We start from the raw sequence: 20,224 nt of genomic DNA, 5'->3' as shown, positions 1-20,224 counted from the left end.
CTCGAAGCGAGCATAGAAGTGGTTTAGCTCGTCTGGTAGGCTTGTGTCACTGGGCAGCTCGCGGCTGTGCTTCCCTTTGTAGTCTGTAATAGTTTTCAAGCCCTGCCACATCCGACGAGCGTCAGAGCCAGTGTAGTATGATTCAATCTTAGACCTGTATTGACTCTTTGCCTGTTTGATGGTTCGTCGGAGGTCATAGCGGGATTTCTTATAAGCGTCCGGGTTAGAGTCCCGTTCCTTGAAAGCGGCAGCTCTACCCTTTAGCTCAGTGCGGATGTTTCCTGTAATCCATGGCTTCTGGTTGGGGTATGTACGTACGGTCACTGTGGGGACGACATCATCGATGCACTTATTGATGAAGCCAGTGACTGATGTGGTGTACTCCTCAATGCTGTCTGAAGAATCCCGGAACATGTTCCAGTCTGTGCTAGCAAAACAGTCCTGTAGCTTAGCATCTGCGTCATCTGACCACTTTTTTATTAACCGAATCACTGGTGCTTCCTGCTTCAGTTTTTGCTTATAAGCAGGAATCAGGAGGATAGAGTTATGGTCAGATTTGCCAAATGGAGGGCGAGGGAGAGCTATGTATGCGTCTCTGTGTGTGGAGTAAAGGTGGTCTAGAATTTTTTTCCCTCTGGTTGCACATTTAACATGCTGGTAGAAATTAGGTAGAACGGATTTAAGTTTCCCTGCATTAAAGTCCCCGGCCACTAGGAGCGCTGCATGAAATAATGTTCTAGTTACGTGCAATAAAGCAGGATTGGGATTTTAGGCTCCCATCCTTTTGGATTATGTTGGAACTGCATAAACTCACATTAGCAGTAGGCTTGTATTATAACTGTAGAGTGGTGTATTATAACTAACGCAGGCACCAAACACGCTTAAAACCTGATTTTTATAATATTTATGGGAATAAATCACAGATTCCAAGGTCAGTTAGCGGCAGGACAATATTTCTACCTAATTAATTACACAAAAACAAATACACCCCATCCAACACCCCTGTAGTAACAACACTTCACAATGTTACACACACGTACATACCAGCATACAATCCTTTCTCCAAATAAATATTCACAATGTTTGCGAGTTATATTACACAGTACTAGGATGTTTGTCCATCCATAAAGATTAGAAACTAAACTAAATTAAACTGTAGGTGCACACGTCTATTACTTCACTCTTTCCCAAGCTTGTTAGTATGTGTATCTTTCTCATTTGTCATGATGCATTCTATCTTGGGTCATTGGGCTACTAAGCCAGGTATGTAGACATCTTAATGTACTGAAAGATCTCTCACAGCTGCTAACTGGGATGGTCAGCGCAGCCTGTATGATTGCCTTCAGTGATGGGAACATATCAGGGTCTAACAATGTATACACACAGGACTCTGGCTTGAGAGGAATATGCCATGTTTGTCTTGTGTGGGCCTCCCCTCTCGCTATGTTCTCGCTCAGTCAAAAAACCTCAAAACAGGACATGGTATCAATAACATGAAACATGCTGAAATAAGCCACTTATGATTCCCCACATGGGGACAAAACCATGACTCGTCAGTGAAGAGCACTTTTTGCCAGTCCTGTCTGGTCCAGCGATGGTGGGTTTGTGCCCATAGTCGACGTTGTTGCCGGTGATGTCTGGTGAGGACCTGCCTTACAACAGGCCTACAAGCCCTCAGTCCAACCTCTCTCAGCCTATTGCAGACAGTCTGAGCACTGATGGAGGGATTGTGCGTTCCTGGTGTAACTCGGGCAGTTGTTGTTGCCATCCTGTACCTGTCCCGCAGGTGTGATGTTGGATGTACCGATCCTGTGCAGGTGTTGTTACACGTGGTCTGCCACTGCGAGGACGATCAACTGTCCGTCCTGTCTCCCTTTAGCGCTGTCTTAGGCGTCTCACAGTACGGACATTGCAATTTATTGCCCTGGCCACATCTGCAGTCCTCATGCCTCCTTGCAGCATGCCTAAGGCACATTCACGCAGATGAGCAGGGACCCTGGGCATCTTTCTTTTGGTGTTTTTCAGAGTCAGTAGAAAGGCCTCTTTAGTGTCCTAAGTTTTCATAACTGTGACCTTAATTAATTGCCTACCGTCTGTAAGCTGTTAGTGTCTTAACGACCGTTCCACAGGTGCATGTTCATTTAATGTGTTTATGGTTCATTGAACAAGCATGGGAAACAGTGTTTAAACCCTTTACAATGAAGATCTGTGAAGTTATTTGGACTTTTACGAATGATCCTTGAAAGACAGGTTCCTGAAAAAGTGACATTTCTTTTTTTGCTGAGTTTATACAGTTGAAGTCGGAAGTTTACATACACTTAGGTTGGAGTCATTAAAACTTGTTTTTCAACCACTCCACAAATGTCTTGTTAACAAACTATAGTTTTGGCAAGTCGGTTAGGACATCTACTTTGTAAATGACACAAGTAATTTTTCCAACAATTGTTTACAGACAGATTATTTCACTTATAATTCACTGTATCACAATTCCAGTGGGTCAGAAGTTTACATATACTAAGTTGACTGTGCTTTTAAACAGCTTGGAAAATTCCAGAAAATGATGTCATGGCTTTAGAAGCTTCTGATAGTCTAATTGACATCATTTGAGTCAATTGGAGGTGTACCTGTGGATGTATTTCAAGGCCTACCTTCAAACTCAGTGCCTCCTTTGCTTGACATCATGGGAAAATCAAAAGAAATCAGCCAAGACCTCAGAAAAACATCATGCTGTGGGGGTGCTTTGCTGCAGGAGGGACTGGTGCATTTCACAAAATAGATGGCATCATGAGGAAGGAAAATTATGTGGATATATTGAAGCAACATCTCAAGACATCAGTCAGGAAGTTAAATCTTGGTCACAAATGGGTCTTCCAAATGGACAATGACCCCAAGCATACTTCCAAAGTTGTGGCAAAATGGCTTAAGGACAACACAGTCAAGGTATTGGAGTGGCCATCACAAAGCCCTGACCTCAATCCTATAGAAAATGTGTGGGCAGAACTGAAAAAGCATGTGCGAGCAAGGAGGCCTACAAACCTGACTCAGTTACACCAGCTCTGTCAGGAGGAATGGGCCAAAATTCACCCAACTTATTGTGGGAAGCTTGTGGAAGGCTACCCAAAACGTTTGACCCAAGTTAAACAATTTAAAGGCAATGCTACCAAATACTAATTGAGTGTATGTAAACTTCTGACCCACTGGGAATGTGATGAAATAAATAAAAGCTGAAAGAAATCGTTCTCTCTACTATTATTCTGACATTTCACATTCTTAAAATAAAGTGGTGATCCTAACTGACCTAAGACAGGGAATTTTTACTAGGATTAAATGTCTGGAATTGTGAAAAACTGAGTTTAATTGTATTTGGCTAAGGTGTATGTAAACTTTCGACTTCAACTGTGTGTGTATGTATGTATGTATGTGTGTGTATATATATGTATGTATGTATGTATGTGTGTATATATATATATACACACACATCACAACATTTAAAAAAAGCTCATTTTCAGTGGGGGGGGGGGGGGGGTGTTACTTTGGCAGATAATGTCACCCATCTAAATACATATATATTTTAAAAATATAATTAAATGTATGGTGTTTGTTAGTTTCATTGTTTGTTATGCTATAAATGGTTATTTTATGGTTGTAAGTGATAAAATGAACTAGAAAATGTTATATTTTGCAATTCTGAGTAATTAATACTTTAGTCAGTACTACTGCAGTTTCTAAATAATTCCAATAGATGGCAGTATAAGACCACGAAATACATTCAGAAGATTTGTTTAGTTTCTCCCTGGATACACCACTCCCCTCACAGGAAAACTCCTGCGCACGCTTTTTTCTGTCCCTTTCCACACTGCTAACACCAGAGGAAGGGCTGAAAAAGCATTCAACAGATTACTGTGAAGTAATATAATGATGATTAATGTTTATTATTACCTGTTTTTATGCTCATGTTTTGAAATTATACTTAATTACTATAACGATTATCAATAAGCCTGAACATTAATTCAGTCACCTCTGGTCGACAAAAACATATTTTCCTAGTACATTCATTGTCAAATTCATCAACCATCATCGACCCGCTCTGCCTTCTCGCAAAAGTAGCCAACTCAACAAGCCCCTCCAAAAGTTTGTACCGTCAGCGGCAGTGCGCACTCTGCCTTCTCGTGCAAACGAGGGGCATGTTGAGGTAAATTTGCTAATCGTGAGGGTTGCATGATGTAATTTATTGGCGGGCTGGAAGATGCACTCTTGTCTTTTCTATTCCGAGGCTGTTTACTCCCAATATGATATGTTAAGATGATTTTTTTTGTATAATGCATGTCTGCTAGGGTTGAGGTTAGGGCATCTGACTAGTGTTTATTTGGCCGGTGTTCAATACCTGCTAAAGTCACTTTTTTTGCTCTCCCAAAAGCAACACAGGGCTAATACTAGATATATAGCTAACTGTAAAGTAATTGGTGACCATTTTAGAAAATCATGGGATATAGTCTTTGGTTGCATGCTATTTGATGTCAATTATATTGCTGCTATAGCCTATAACTGATGCTTCGTGGTCTTATGCTGCCATCTATTGGACATATTTGGCAATTTAAAAAACTCAAAGACATTGGTGGGGCAGCTGAGAAATAAAGTGTGTTTTTCTTATTAATTCCTGAGATCAGTCTCAAACCTGCCACACCTATCCCACGCCAATTGCTGGACTTTCATATAGAGGTTACTAGGTCACACCCAGTTCAAACCACATTTGAAAAATAAAGCATAAAATGTGGCTTGTTTATCAAGTGTTCTGCCTTGCTATAATAAATATAAAATAACTAATAACAACAACAGAAAAACAGAAAAATGCTTACATAGGTTTTGATTTAAAAAAAATCAAAATGCTATTTAGTACTATAATGGTATTTACTAACATAATATTATTACTAAAATAGTTTTCTAAAAGTGTTGTAGGCTACCCTACCTAAGAATTAGGGTTATGGTTAAGGCTAAAATAGGTTATACCTATTGTTAGGGGTTAGGGCTAAAATAGGTTATACCTAGGGTTAAGGCTAAATTAGGTTTATACGTAGGTTTAGGGTTTAAGGCAAAAAACTATATGGGTTTATAGTTCTGTTGCTCCTCCCTTTGGCCTTCGGTGGGTACTACATAACTCATTCGAGACATTTGCTAGGCTCATAATCAGAGGTAGCAACTGCGTCAGATCTACAAATCAATGAGCTAGACCTGTCCATTTGGTTTGCAACTCAGTGAACCTGCGCAGCATTCGCTCAATTCGATTTCTACAAACGAACACATTTCTACGGCTATCAAATTACCCAGCAGCCATTTAGATACAACAAATCGTCAAAAGAAAAAAGTGTATTTCTTAATAAAAAAAATGTATTCTGGCTGTTTAAATCAGCCACATCTTGAAATAAAAGGACAGGGACATGCGTTTTGTTTAGGTCTATACCTTTTTCTGGAGAGAAAAAATATGGTGAACCATGACCAGAAAATGTTTAACGGTTGATCTCTATGTGCCAGCGATCGACAACGTGTACCCAGGCGAATAGTGAGCTTGCTCACAAAGTAGCCGTAACCTTCTTAATAATAAATTACCGGAGGTAAGCCTACAAGGTTAACGTGGGCAGGTCTCATTGTCAGCAATGGGCTTTGAATAGAACGTTCGGAAGGCGAGTTGGTGCGATGGTGCTCAATAGAACTAATAGGAACTGGCAGGATGAAAAATGTCCTAAAATAAGCCTGTTCCTTCGCGATTACTTCAAAACTACGGCAAGGAGCTGGGACATATGGTAATATTATGAAACTGGGCTTCACGGCGGATGCAATGAACTCGTTTTTATCTGAAAAAGCGTTGTTAAAAAAGTCATGTGTCAAACCTGCCAAAAGTAGCTAACGTCATGTTAGCCTTAAGTTAGCTAGTTATCTTTATTAGTATTTTTTTGCGTATTTGGACAGTACTTGATTAGACAGTAATTGGTTAGTTAGTGTCGGGTGGTGAACAGAGCTCCAGCAGTTCGATTCAGTGTCCAGATAGTTAATCAATAACTGTACTGTTAAAACCCTGTTCATAACATTTGCTAGGTTGCTAATGAAGCAGCACTGCTAGCTAGACTGGGTAGTCCCTCACATTAGTTAGTTAGCTTAACATTATCTGTCAGTGCAGCTTTTGAGTCAACATGTTGAAATGTAAATTACTCGAATCTGGCTTACTGTGAGGTCAATAACTGAATAACATCATCATGGGCTAACAAAATGTGCTATAGTAATAGCAAGCTAACAAAGTTTACCTCCGGTTCTCCTTATCATCTTTGCGCTCTCTCCCTCAGAGAATGAACAGTCACCCGCCGAAATATAAAATAATTTGGACTAATAAAAAATGACTTTGGAAAACCACTTTGACTCCGCCTCCTAAAGTGCCACTGTACACAGAAATGCTGCTTTTAGGCAGCACTAAAAAGGCAGGCCAGGGCTCATGTTTTGGAGGATTCATTGCATTGTGTAATTCAGTGTAGCCTAGCTTGTTTTACACCGTCCCAGCAGGGCAAAAGACTTGGGGCTGGGACAAAATCATTCGGGGCTAAAGCCCCGAAAGCCCGGGTCTGGTGATGTCAATGGTGACATGTCTGCTGAGTATGCAGGCCATGGAAGAACTGGGAAATGTTCAGCTCCCAGGAATTATGCACAGATCCTTGCGACATGGGGCCCTGCATTATCATGCTGAAACACGAGGTGATGGCGGTGGATGAATGGCACGACAATGGGCCTCAGGATCTTGTCATAGTATCTCTGTGCATTCAAATTGCCATTGATAAAATGCAATTGTGTTTGTTGTCCATAGCTTATGCCTGCCCATACTATAACCGCACCGCCACCATGGGGCACTCTGTTCACAAAATTGACATCAGCAAACCACTCGCCCACACGATGCCATACACGTGGTCTGCTGTTGTGAGGCCGGTTGGATGTAATGCCAAATTCTCTAAAACGTCATTGGAGGCGGCTTAAAAATGAACATTCCATTCTCTGGCAACAGCTCTGGTGGACATTCCTGCAGTCAGCATGCCAATTACACTCTCCCTCAACTTGAGACATCTGTGGCATTGTGTTGTGTGACAAAACTGCACATTTTAGAATAGCATTTTGTCCCCAGCACAAGGTGTAATGATCATGCTGTTTGTTCGTATGAATAGAATTCTGGGATATTTTATTTTAGCGCCTGAAACATGGGACCAACATTTTACATGTTGCGTTTATATTTTTGTTCAGTGTAGTTTTTATTGGGAAGGCATATAAACTGTTTTTATCAAAAGCAACCACTTTTGCATAACCTACATTTTACATTTACGTCATTTAGCAGACGCTCTTATCCAGAGCGACTTACAAATAGGTGCATTCACCCTATAGCCAGTGGGATAACCACTTTACAATATCTTTTTTTTTTTTTAGGGGTGGGGGGGTAGAAGGATTACTTTATCCTATCCCAGGTATTCCTTAAAGAGGTGGGGTTTCAAGTGTCTCCGGAAGGTGGTGAGTGACTCCGCTGTCCTGGCGTCGTGAGGGAGCTTGTTCCACCATTGGGGTGCCAGAGCAGCGAACAGTTTTGACTGAGCTGAGCGGGAACTATGCTTCCGCAGAGGAAGGGGAGCCAGCAGGCCAGAGGTGGATGAACGCAATGCCCTCGTTTGGATGTAGGGACTGATCAGAGCCTGAAGGTACAGAGGTGCCGATCCCCGCACAGCTCCATAGGCAAGCACCATGGTCTTGTAACAGATGCGAGCTTCAACTGGAAGCCAGTGGAGTGTGCGGAGGAGCGGGGTGACGTGAGAGAACTTGGGAAGGTTGAACACCAGACGGGCTGCGGCATTCTGGATGAGTTGTAGGGGTTTAATGGCACAGGCAGGGAGCCCAGCCAACAGCGAGTTGCAGTAATCCAGACGGGAGATGACAAGTGCCTGGATTAGGACCTGTGCCGCTTCCTGTGTAAGGCAGGGTCGTACTCTCCGAATGTTGTAGAGCATGAACCTGCAGGATCGGGTCACCGCCTTGATGTTAGCGGAGAACGACAGGGTGTTGTCCAGGGTCACGCCAAGGCTCTTCGCACATCACTTTTGTTTTAAGCCGAATTTGTCGTCGGCCAGAACAGGGCACCCGAGTGTCGCAGTGGTCTAAGGCACTGCATCGCAGTGCTAGCTGTGCCACTAGAGATCCTGGTTCGAATCCAGGCTCTGTCGTAGCCAGCTGCGACCAGGAGACCAATGGGGCGGCGCACAATTGGCCCAGCATCGTCCAGGATAGGGGAGGGAAGGGCCGGCAGGGATGTAGCTCAATTGGTAGAGCATGGCGTTTGCAACGCCAGGGTTGTGGGTTCGATTCCCACGGGGGGCCAGTATGAAAAAATAAATAAAGAATGTATGCACTAACTGTAAGTCGCTCTGGATAAGAGCGTCTGCTAAATTACTGAAATGGAAATGGAAGGCAGCCCGGTTCCAAAACTAATGCAATCACTTTTCACTCAGTGCAAACTATGCCTGTCTTCACTCAGTGAAATCAAATGCCCTCCTTGATAGCAACAAATGGTGTGTTTCTCATATCACAATTAATGACTAAGCACAGAATGCAACCCTATGCGTCCTACAAATAGAATATCAAACAGAGTTCAGAGCGTGATGTCATTCAGAATGAGTTGTCCATCCAATATCACAGCCAGCTTCATCCCTTAACCACACTGGTTACTCAGCTGCTTCTCTCCGTCCGTTGTTACTGCGTTTCTCCATCAGTTTTCAAATGTTATTTAGCCGTGATGAGCAGGGGTGTGCAGAGAGTGATGGGGTTTCTGTTAAATTTGTTTAATTATTGGAGTGGCTCGCAACACGAGCGAAGTGGATACTTATCTTTTTATTTTCTGTAAGAACAAACAGGCCAGTCTGACTTCGCTGTCACGAAGTCTCTTGCGTTCCACTGCCAAATAGGAAAAACGGAGCACCGTGACAGTCATGCTTGCATTTTTACATCACTTAAAACCGTGAGATTCTAGCCCAAACCACTCAAAAGTTATGCTCTATATTACCGGAGCTACTGTACCTTCTCCACATTCTACGCGAATTGGAGCCCATTTTATGTAATTTTATAAACCATGTTGCGTGCTGTTTTAAACTACTAGCGACTCGCAAGTTTTTGGTTTGATAACAAACAAACTTGTTTAGTCATGTTACCTGGCCAGCTAGCTAACAACATCGTACCTTGGCTATGCACAAATTTGGATGGCACAGGAAAAATGGGAAAGGGATAGATAGCCTACTCAGGGATGCTTCAAAGGTAGGATGCATATGCCTTATCAATTTAATTATAAGCTAAATCGGAATCAAAAATCTATCAACGGTATCGTGATACTTGGCCTGGTATCACATCGTTAGTCAAATGTTGATATTCTGTAAATAGGCACATTATCTTGCAGTTTACACAGATTTTTTCGCGTGTTTCCATGCAAAAAATCTTTGTCACCTTTTTGGGCCCTCATCAGTTTGCACCCCTGAGTTTTGCTAATGCCTATTCCTTACTCAGTCTGTTTGCTGTAGTAAGTAAACAGAGAGCTCAGGTGTCTAAGATCAAGACTACACACACCCACCCTAATGTGATATAGGAAGAGGAGTTAAACACACATTTTGTTTACATTTTAGTCATTTAGCAGACGCTCTTACCCAGAGCGATTACAGTAGTGAATGTATACTTTTTTTCCATACTGGTCCCCCATGGGAATCAAACCCACAACCCTGGCATTGCAAGCGCCATGCTCTACCAACTGAGCCACACGGGACCACGTTTTGTTTCGTTCCTGTGAAAATCCTGCATCCCTCCGGCAACTTCTCTCTCAAACTCAACATCGCTGTTTTCCAACCAGACAATGTAAATGTCATTGCAGTCATGCATGATAATAACTAGCATAACTTTTCCGACATTTACCAAATGCAGAAAAGCCATGGCATCAATTTATGAACAGGACTAAATACTGACCCCTAGTGTCAGTACATATATATGACATGACAGAATGTTGTAGTTCACCAACAAGTTAGAAAAATGGTAACCTCTTTTAGTGTGCCAGATTTTCCTTTTGATTCATGCTTATATTCCAGTACACCTTCCAGAAACTTTTACCAGAGATCGATAGATGGATAGACAGATGTATTCTTTGTGCGAGTGGATCGATTTTCAATATCTTTTCCCCCGTGCTTGGATTCTAGGTTTGGTATCCTGGACCGATGTAAGGAACTGGTGGAGGCTGGTTACGATGTGAGGCAGCCTGACAAGGAGAATGTCTCCCTCTTACACTGGGCAGCCATCAACAACCGTGCGGAGGTGGTCAAGTAAGGGCTCTACATCAAACACGTTTCTGGTTAGGACTTAGGCATCTCACTGTAGTTTTAGATTTTAAACGTTGACTTTTTTCTTACAAACTGAACAATCCAACGTCATTCCCAAAGAGGAGCCCATGCTAAGTGTAAGATTCCTGTGCAAAGACATATGTAGTTGTAGTTTTAAGATGTGCTTTCGATGCTCTTTCATAGGTATTATATATCCAAAGGGGCCGTCATAGACCAGCTAGGTGGGGACCTGAACTCCACACCCCTGCATTGGGCCATAAGGTAATTGCTTTGTTGGTAGGCAAGGTCACCCCTCTCTCCCTCTCTGTCCACCCTTACAGTTTCGGTCAAATATATTGGCACCCTTACATTATTTACTATTTCTTCTCGGTTATGTTTAAATGGAAAACACGCATTGTTCACAAGTGTATTTGTTTGATTTACAACTGCATACGACCAAGAAAAAAATAAAACTGAAATTATGATTTTTCACTTCAAAGTCAAAAATGGCCTGGACTAAATTATTCAAATGAATTTGGTTGGAGGCAAGTTATCTAATTTCACAGAATTGTCCATAAAAAAAATTTTTTTGCCAATTTATTCATTACTACATTTAGCATTTAGTTAATCCAGAGATTCTTACCTTTGCCTCGATTCGGCAGTCTCGTCCAGATCTTCATGGCATTTATAGTCCTTTATGATAGCCAAATTAGCATTTCATTTTTTGGGGGGTAAATACAGGCGAATATATTGATAAAAGTCACCTTGTCCGAGAGAGATTTACACGGTTATCAAAACGTCACACCAGGGTAAGCCTACACGAAACACAGCCCTTTATTTTAAGTGTTTCTAAAATCCCCTATGGGGAAAAATGAATGGTGGAAAAAGTGTTAGGGGGCCAATATATTTGACCGGATCTGTACCGACATAGTGCTAAGAAGGTTTTCAATCAGATATATGAATTATGTTATGGGGTATGGTTTGATGACTTATGTATGGTTGTCTGTGGACAGGCAGGGCCACCTCTCCATGGTGATCCAGCTGCTTCGGTACGGAGCCGACCCATCTGTGGCCGACGGGGAGGGCTACCGCAGCCTGCATCTGGCAATCCTCTTCCAACACATGCCCATAGCAGCCTACCTCATGGCCAAGGGGCAGGTGAGACTCTTTCTCTCTTGCGCTCTCTTTTTCTCGCTCAGCCTCACACTCTCCTTCTCTCTCTTATTCTTGTGCTTTCTCATCCTTACTTTCTCCTTTATTCTCCCTCTTCAATCTAACATGCACTTTTTTTCACGAGTGTTGAGTTCTTTTTTTGTTGCTGTTATAGGAAGTTGACCTTCCTGACTCAAATGGGCAGACACCCCTGATGTTGGCTGCACAGAAAATCATTGGGTACGTTTCCCTGCAACCCAATGATTATTTGTTTCTTTTCCATGTATGCTTACAATAACATACAGTGGGGTAAAAAAGTATTTAGTCAGCCACCAATTGTGCAAGTTCTCCCACTTAAAAAGATGAGAGAGGCCTGTCATTTTCATCATAGGTACACGTCAACTATGACAGACAAAATTAGGGAAAAAAATCCAGAAAATCACATTGTAAGATTTTTTATGAATTTATTTGCAAATTATGGTGGAAAATAAGTATTTGGTCAATAACAAACGTTTCTCAATACTTTTATATACCCTTTGTTGGCAATGACACAGGTCAAACGTTTTCTGTAAGTCTTCACAAGGTTTTCACACACTGTTGCTGGTATTTTGGCCCATTCCAGTGATGTTTTGGGGCTGTCGCTGGGCAACACAGACTTTCAACTCCCTCCAAATATTTTCTATGGGGTTGAGATCTGGAGACTGGCTAGGCCACTCCAGGACCTTGAAATGCTTCTTACGAAGCCACTCCTTCGTTGCCCGGGCGGTGTGTTTGGGATCATTGTCATGCTGAAAGACCCAGCCACGTTTCATCTTCAATGCCCTTGCTGATGGAAGGAGGTTTTCACTCAAAATCTCACAATACATGGCCCCATTCATTCTTTCCTTTACACGGATCAGTCGTCCTGGTCCCTTTGCAGAAAAACAGCCCCAAAGCATGATGTTTCCACCCCCATGCTTCACAGTAGGTATGGTGTTCTTTGGATGCAACTCAGCATTCTTTGTCCTCCAAACACGACGAGTTGAGTTTTTACCAAAAAGTTATATTTTGGTTTCATCTGACCATATGACATTCTCCCAATCCTCTTCTGGATCATCCAAATGCACTCTAGCAAACTTCAGACGGGCCTGGACATGTACTGGCTTAAGCAGGGGGACACGTCTGGCACTGCAGGATTTGAGTCCCTGGCGGCGTAGTGTGTTACTGATGGTAGGCTTTGTTACTTTGGTCCCAGCTCTCTGCAGGTCATTCACTAGGTCCCCCCATGTGGTTCTGGGATTTTTGCTCACCGTTCTTGTGATCATTTTGACCCCACGGGGTGAGATCTTGCGTGGAGCCCCAGATCGAGGGAGATTATCAGTGGTCTTGTATGTCTTCCATTTCCTAATAATTGCTCCCACAGTTGATTTCTTCAAACCAAGCTGCTTACCTATTGCAGATTCAGTCTTCCCAGCCTGGTACAGGTCTACAATTTTGTTTCTGGTGTCCTTTGACAGCTCTTTGGTCTTGGCCATAGTGGAGTTTGGAGTGTGACTGTTTGAGGTTGTGGACAGGTGTCTTTTATACTGATAACAAATTCAAACAGGTGCCATTAATACAGGTAACGAGTGGAGGACAGAGGAGCCTCTTAAAGAAGAAGTTACAGGTCTGTGAGAGCCATAAATCTTGCTTGTTTATAGGTGAACAAATACTTATTTTCCACCATAATTTGCAAATAAATTAATTAAAAATCCTACAATGTGATTTACTGGGAAAAAAAATTCTCATTTTGTCTGTCATAGTTGACGTGTACCTATGATAAAAATTACAGGCCTCTCTCATCTTTTTAAGTGGGAGAACTTGCACAATTGGTGGCTGACTAAATACCTTTTCCCCCACTGTATGTCCTCAGTAACTGGCCTATTGGGCTGTTTTGGTAATGTACTACTAAGAAAGGTCATGGTTAGTGTTAGGGTGGGGAGATCTGAAGTCAATAAACCAATAATTTAATGCAGGCCCGAGCCCACTAACTTCCTGATGAAGTGCAATGCGTCGGTGAGTGCGGTGGACAAAGTGAACAGGAACTCTCCGCTGCACTGTGCCGTGCTGGCGGGAAACGTAGACGCCGCCCACATCCTGCTGGAGGCCGAGGCTAGCGTGGATGCCGAGAACGCCAACGTGAGTGCCACACACACACTAATTAATTCTATCATCAATGTCAGCTCCTGGAGGACACTATTATGGCTGCCATAGAGCGATGGGTATTCTTCACACACAGTTACACACCTCAGGGTGGGGGGGGGGGGGTTATAAATTCATAGACTAAATCGATGCATGCATCATACTCAGGATGTTACTAACATATAAGGTTCTGATATACATGTGTTGGGGTATTAGAAAGATGAGCATGTTCTTAGTTATTTGCTATAGTGAATATAATGAAGGACTATAGTGTGTGAGGTTAACTAAGGATTTGTGTCCTCAGGGTCACACTCCCATAGACCTGGCCCACCAGGTGCACAGCCCCCTGCTCATCCACATGCTCAACCACATCAAGCAGGAGAGGATACGCGCCAACTCCCGCTGCATGCGCCTAGTTAACCCATACAGGGTATGGACACACCACACACACTTTCTCTCTGCCTACGTTACTTCAACACACACAGGGTGTGGGCACTACACTTTCACATACTCAGTAAATGCCTATGAGAATTTCCAATATTATGTGTGTGTGAGAGCATGGGGGAGAACAAGATAACAATAATTAACCTCGGGTTAAAATAGAGATGCCAACGCTGCAGTTTTCCTGGCATTGTGGTTGAAATTAATATTAGTATATTTACGTGATTCTTTCTCTCTGCCCTTGTCTCTCTTTAGGTGTGTCTTCAGTTTATCTTCTGCGTTGCTGTGCTGGGCAGTGTGGGAGCGATAGCTGACTTGAGCTCAGAATCCTGGCTGCTGAAAGGGGTTCTGCTGGCCTGTGTGATGGCTGTGGCCAACCTGGCCCAACGGTGAGAACGCACGTTGGCCGCCCGTGGTCAATCCAGTAGACAAGACCGCACACCATCACAGCGGTTAGGGTTGATCAACTGTTCTTCATCTGCTAGTTAACTGAGATGCATTGAGAGATCTGCAGTGCACCCCTTGTCTAGAGCTCTGTTGTTATTACTAGGGACCTCTGCAAGATAGCACTCAAATACTGACTCTAGTAGCCTGCTTTTATTCATACTGTCTGTGCTTGGTTCTGTAAAGTCTCCCTGGGCAGTCGTTTGCTTAGATGACTGCTCATTAAGTAGAAAATGTACTCTAGGAGCACTTATGGCACAACTCATTTTACATTTTCATACAAGACTGCTATTAGTTGAAACAATATTATAACGTGTACAATAATAAGTGTGCTTGTGCGCACTTACAGGCAGTTGGCGAGCCGGGCCCTGCAGTCGCTGGTTCCAGCTACATCTCTCATGGCATCAGTCTTCTGGATGCTGGTCACCTGGTGCCTGTGGTTCCTGCCTGATATCCTTTAACACAGGGCCTCTATTGACACTCACACTCCAGCCCAGCATGTAACACTGTACTGAATCAACACTAAAACGCTACCCTGTCATTGACTGTCCATCTCAGTCTAGTTCAGTCCAGCCCATTCTAGTCCAGCCCAACCAAGAACATCTCTTTTAAAAATATTTTTTTGAAGGAGAACCGGAGCTTCTTCCTCCTTGCGTATTTGATCAGATGGCAGGTAGGGTACAGTGTATGCAGGGGAGATGGCACGAAAGTATGGGGTTCAGGTGGTATTTTCTACTCATGCCACTGTGGGCAATATGTGCTTGCGAGGCTGCAGCACTACCGCTGCGCCGCGCTCTTGCGCCAAGTCCATCTCAGTCCAGTATCATGGTTTAGGTGTTAAAGTAGTTAATGCAATATACTGTGTTTCATACCCCTAAAATTCAAATCTCAACTTCAGTCAGTTGCTTTTTTTTCCATTCATCCCCTCTAATCAGGGACTTATTTAGTCCTGGGACACCAGGTGGGTGCACTTTTAATGATCAGGTAGAACATGACCTCCAGGGTAGGATTGTAATACACCTACTGTATGTGGTGCGATGTTATGTCCTTAACCCGTCTCCCTACATGGTCCCAGTGCCATGCTACAGGTGTTGTTCACTTTCAACGCCACTGCTCTGCTCTACTACTACCTCCGCTCCTGTAGGACTGACCCCGGCATCGTCAAGGCAACCGAGGAAGAGAAAAGGATGGTAAGGAGCAGGACATCGGAAAAAAAGGTGTTCTATCACTGTTGTTTTGTTTTTAAAGACTGGTAGAAAAACATTATCGACAGGTCACAATGTTTACCCTGGTCTGGCTAGAGGGGTAGTTGGCATGTGACATGGCTGCCAATCTACTTCAATGACATATGGATGTTGTTGGTCTTCTGTGTCTCCTACAGAATGTGGTGTTGCTGGCAGAGGCAGGCTGCTTGGACCCCAGGATCTTCTGCACTTCCTGTATGGTAAGCCACAAGGACCAAAATAGACCAGTCACATTCTAACACATTTACTCAAACCATAGCTATTAGCGAGATAGCGGGATACCGAAGACCTCCAATTAACAAATATGTTTGCTCAAGCTATCACTTTAGGAAATGTGGTGATATGAAGAAATGCTGATTGGTTGATTTGTTTCGGTTATGCAGATGAAGAAGCCCATGAGGGCCAATCACTGCTTCTCCTGTGATGCCTGTGTGGCAAAACAGGATCATCACTCCTTCTGGATCAATGGCTGCATAGGTAACTAAAACCACATAGTATATATATTTCTGTCTATTATAGATATAGTTTGTAGGATAATCTACACTAAGCCTCAGTATGCACTAATAGGGTTGTGTAGTGGAATACAATCGTTGTAGTGGCAGTCAACTAGTATTTGAACACTTGGAAATACAGTATGCTTCTGAGATTAGCTGACTCAAATACACAGCCAGCATTTGCCACTTTGTCAGCACCAGAGTTTTACGTTTTAATGACAAAGTTTCGGGCTTCTCTTTCTCTCACCCATCCTTACTTTCTTCAGGTGCCAGGAATCACCACTTCTTTGTTCTCTTCCTCCTCTCTCTCTGCCTGATGGGAGCGTGGATGTTCTACGGATGTCTCATGTGTGAGTGACAGTCTCAATTAATCACATAGACAATAGCACTTTATTTGTGTACATGCATTATCTTCCTGCCTGACTTTCTCGTGTGTGTGTGTGTGTGTGTGTGTGTGTGTTGCCAGACTGGTCAAAGCACTGTCCGCTGCACTACCAGGAAGAGGGTGTGTGGGGTGCTATCTCTGCCCTGGTGGACTGTTCTTCCTGGGTACTGGGCATCTTCTGTGTAGCTTTCTTCCATACCGCCTGGGCTTCCATACTACTGGTCCTACAGCTCTACCAGGTAACTGTGTTTGTGTAGTAGCTATATAATGCTACCTCCACTGCAACAACTGTAGGCATGTAGTATTTGAATAACTTCTTGAAACGCTGTTGTCTCAGAGCTGTGAAAGAAAACGACCGCATTACTATGTGCTCTCGAGCTACAAACACTATTTGATTTCCTCGTTTTGCTCGAGATGCCATTGTTTTCGCTGTGTGTTTATTTTGATTTGCTCAGAATCAAACGCTGCGTGTATTATTCATGATTGATGTGTTGCTGCTGTGCCTTCCCCAGGACAGTCCCCCCTGCTGGGCCCCCCTCACACTGAGACACCTCTCACTGCCTTAATGATGCTGGGCTGGGAGGAGAGCTGGGCTGCTATTTCTGTTGTCTTTTTGAGGAAATATTCAACGGATGCATTATTTATCGTTGTTTTATCATTCTTTTTTACGACAGGGACTTGTAAGCTAAAGTGACAATTTGGAGGTATAGTGGCATTTCTATTTTAGTTAGACGTGTGTGTGTTTGTGTCTGTCTGAACAGATTGCGTTCTTCGGCCTGACCACCGCAGAGAGGGCAAACCTGATGCTTCGTCAGAGGAAACTCCCACAATCCATCTCTCTCAGACAGAACCCTTACAAGTAAGTGGTCTTCATCAGGCTAACCTGCCAATTCAGTTTACTTGGTGACTAAAGCAATAAGCAGTATTCCCTCACACTATTTAGGATTGTAGCCCAGTGCTTCTCTCGCTCACTTTCTCCATTCCTCTCTCTTTTCTTTCTCTCCCTCCATAGTTTGGGTGTGGTGCGGAACCTGGTGTCGTTCTTCCAGCTGCGTTGCTGTGGGCTGTTCAAGCCCGCCATGGTCGACTGGACCCAGCAGTACCCACCCGGCCGAGACCACATGATGTTCGGCCACCCCGACATCGTCTGACCCCACAGGGTCAGAGGGCAGCTAGGACCTGGGTCCACTGTTGTTCTGGACCAAACGGATGAAGCTTATTCATTTTTTTATCTTTTATATATTTTGGACTGCCTGTGATGAAACACCACTATAAAGGGAAATAGCACGGAGGAAGTTGTACTGACTTTATTTTATGAGTTTGCTCTTTGTACAGACTGCTGCTGCCTTACGCTGGTATATATTAATGAGGGGGGGGTCAAATTAGCCTTAATATGGCTTAAATTGTATATTAAGTTAGTCATTGTTTTTATTAATATAAATATAGTTCTATTTTGATCAATGTGTTTTTTAATGAAGAAGGATCTTTTAAATGTGTCTGTTTTACAGTGTTCGCAAGAGGCTGTAAGTGAGTTTTTTGATTGAAGGACCAACACTGTAGACAGTTAAAGCAAAGCCTCACATTGCTTTCAGTCACTGAACTCTTTTTATTGGAGGATACAGTACATACAGTTTTCTAATACTGGTCCTGTAGTACTGTACCTCTAAGTATGCTGACTTTCTATCCAGCCTCTCTCTTGACAGTGGGTACGCACCTGAGTCCATGGCCGTTTCCAATTCCCACTCCCAGAGGTGTGCGTTCGTTCACTCCCGCTTGTGGATTTAGAAGAAATGGATGGGTGGAAGAAATATGGTGGACAGTGGACTGTTGGCAGTTGTTACACAAATGGAGTGCTTTTACATCCATTAAGGGTGAACTAGTGCACACTATTGGGAGAAGGCAAGGAATCGGAACTCAACCCGTATCTCAACAATCCAATATTCAACCACTATCCTATCTACTATGCTCTTCTATTTCAACCTTAAAGCAACAGTCTGAGATTTCCAGTCATTTCGATTAATGACCAATGGTCTTATGTTATCGTAACCAAAAACCAAAATGAAAGACCTATTACTTAATTAGTTATGTTTTTGTTGTCATATGAGGACTTTGTAAACTAATGTATAGCTTCAAGTCATGCTAAGAAAAAGTAATGTTCTCATGGAATATCATTCCTACAGATAGAAATCAAGTGATATTTTCCTGTGAAAATGTCATGGGATGCATTTGATTCATTGTTTACATTTGTGTTGAAGTCATACTGATGGTATGCATATCTTACAGGGTGTGGCTTAAATGACACTGGACAGTTTGCAATGACATTAGCATCCAAGCTATGTTGCTTTTTTGTTTTTTTGCATAACCACATAAAATAATGTGCCATTGTAACTCACTGCACTGGATGTTAGAATAAAGCAATGCAAGTTTGTTTTTACTATGGTGTCAGAATGCCCTTTGAGTTAAATCAAAGCTCACATACAGTATCTAAGTACCCATGACTGCTTATGGAGAGATTAGTATCTTCATGTTCCAATCAATCCTGCATAGCCCAGTGAAGACATTGTAAAACTGTAATGATCCTCTTATTTACCTTTTTATAATTGATATGTGGTATTTATTTTACATGTTGGGGTAAGCCTGTACTAAATCAGGCTCCCAATTTACTTATGTTATCCACACCACAGGAGACAGTTTAATGAAACAAATTATGCATACCATGACCTCTTTAATTGAAGCCAAAGAAAGACATCATTCAAGACATCATTCCTTTACTTCACACCATCTCATTACAGGTAAACGTTAAAAAAATTCCATGTACACACACCCTCGTCAGCCTCCAGCAGCTTATGTACTTTTAAATAGAAAAAGTCCAGACATTATAGTTTGGATAGATTAACGCAAATGTGTTTGGTAATTAGCGTTGCCTTGTTTATTTAAATTACACAGGCATATTTATGAGCGCAGATTAAATCCTATTAATAATGAATTATAAACACAGCTGGAGGCAAGTTAGTGTAGCCGTCTTCACCAGGCAGCACATTAACACATAACAGAAATATGACTTAATTATGTCTTTCTTTCCCTCCCTTTTGTTTTCGTTTTCATGTTCATTTGTTTTTAATGTGGAGAGATATTATTAGCTAAACGGCTTGTTGGCTTTGTTTGGCGCTTAATGTTTTTGCCTCAAAGCCCAAACAGATATAATATTTCAAACCTTTCTTACATTTGTATTTGATCACGTGTCCCTCTATTATGCGTGGGAATACTTAGGAACAGATTTCCCAAATTGAAATCACTTGGAGCTGATTTCCTGGTGTTTTTACAGTGTTTTATGTCCAACAATGACATAAAATCGTTTGTTTTTTTTTTACTTGGGGGGGCCAAATTAAACCACACGTGGGCCAAATTTGGGGAACCCTGCTATACACCATCCATAGGTGACCGTCTGTATTGTACCCAGGTGTGTGTGTGTGTGTGTGTGTGTGTGGTCCACGTTATTTGACATATAGCTCGCTTTGATATGACGACCCTTAGATC

At 42.6% G+C, this 20,224-nt stretch overlaps 1 protein-coding gene across 1 annotated transcript in view; it reads left to right on the top strand.

The window, feature by feature from the left end:
• Window positions 1–19,120, top strand: part of LOC311111305 (putative palmitoyltransferase ZDHHC13) — a 38,292-nt gene extending 19,172 nt beyond the window's left edge. Inside the window, exons 3-17 of the mRNA XM_084154027.1 lie at window positions 10,248–10,370; window positions 10,572–10,649; window positions 11,381–11,525; window positions 11,695–11,759; window positions 13,514–13,676; window positions 13,984–14,109; window positions 14,376–14,509; window positions 14,914–15,014; window positions 15,630–15,754; window positions 15,946–16,008; window positions 16,192–16,285; window positions 16,569–16,652; window positions 16,769–16,926; window positions 17,449–17,546; window positions 17,700–19,120. Of these exons, the coding sequence (XP_084010153.1) occupies window positions 10,248–10,370; window positions 10,572–10,649; window positions 11,381–11,525; window positions 11,695–11,759; window positions 13,514–13,676; window positions 13,984–14,109; window positions 14,376–14,509; window positions 14,914–15,014; window positions 15,630–15,754; window positions 15,946–16,008; window positions 16,192–16,285; window positions 16,569–16,652; window positions 16,769–16,926; window positions 17,449–17,546; window positions 17,700–17,838 (1,696 nt within the window). The 3' untranslated portion in view covers window positions 17,839–19,120. The remainder of the gene's footprint in view (window positions 1–10,247; window positions 10,371–10,571; window positions 10,650–11,380; window positions 11,526–11,694; window positions 11,760–13,513; window positions 13,677–13,983; window positions 14,110–14,375; window positions 14,510–14,913; window positions 15,015–15,629; window positions 15,755–15,945; window positions 16,009–16,191; window positions 16,286–16,568; window positions 16,653–16,768; window positions 16,927–17,448; window positions 17,547–17,699) is intronic.
• Window positions 19,121–20,224: the final 1,104 nt, after the last annotated feature.

The sequence above is a fragment of the Coregonus lavaretus genome, assembly GCF_964263955.1.
Source record: "Coregonus lavaretus genome assembly, chromosome: 37".
NCBI classification, from domain to species: Eukaryota; Metazoa; Chordata; class Actinopteri; order Salmoniformes; family Salmonidae; genus Coregonus; species Coregonus lavaretus.
Note: the sequence above shows the minus strand (reverse complement) of the source record. Positions and strands in the feature narration are given on the sequence as shown.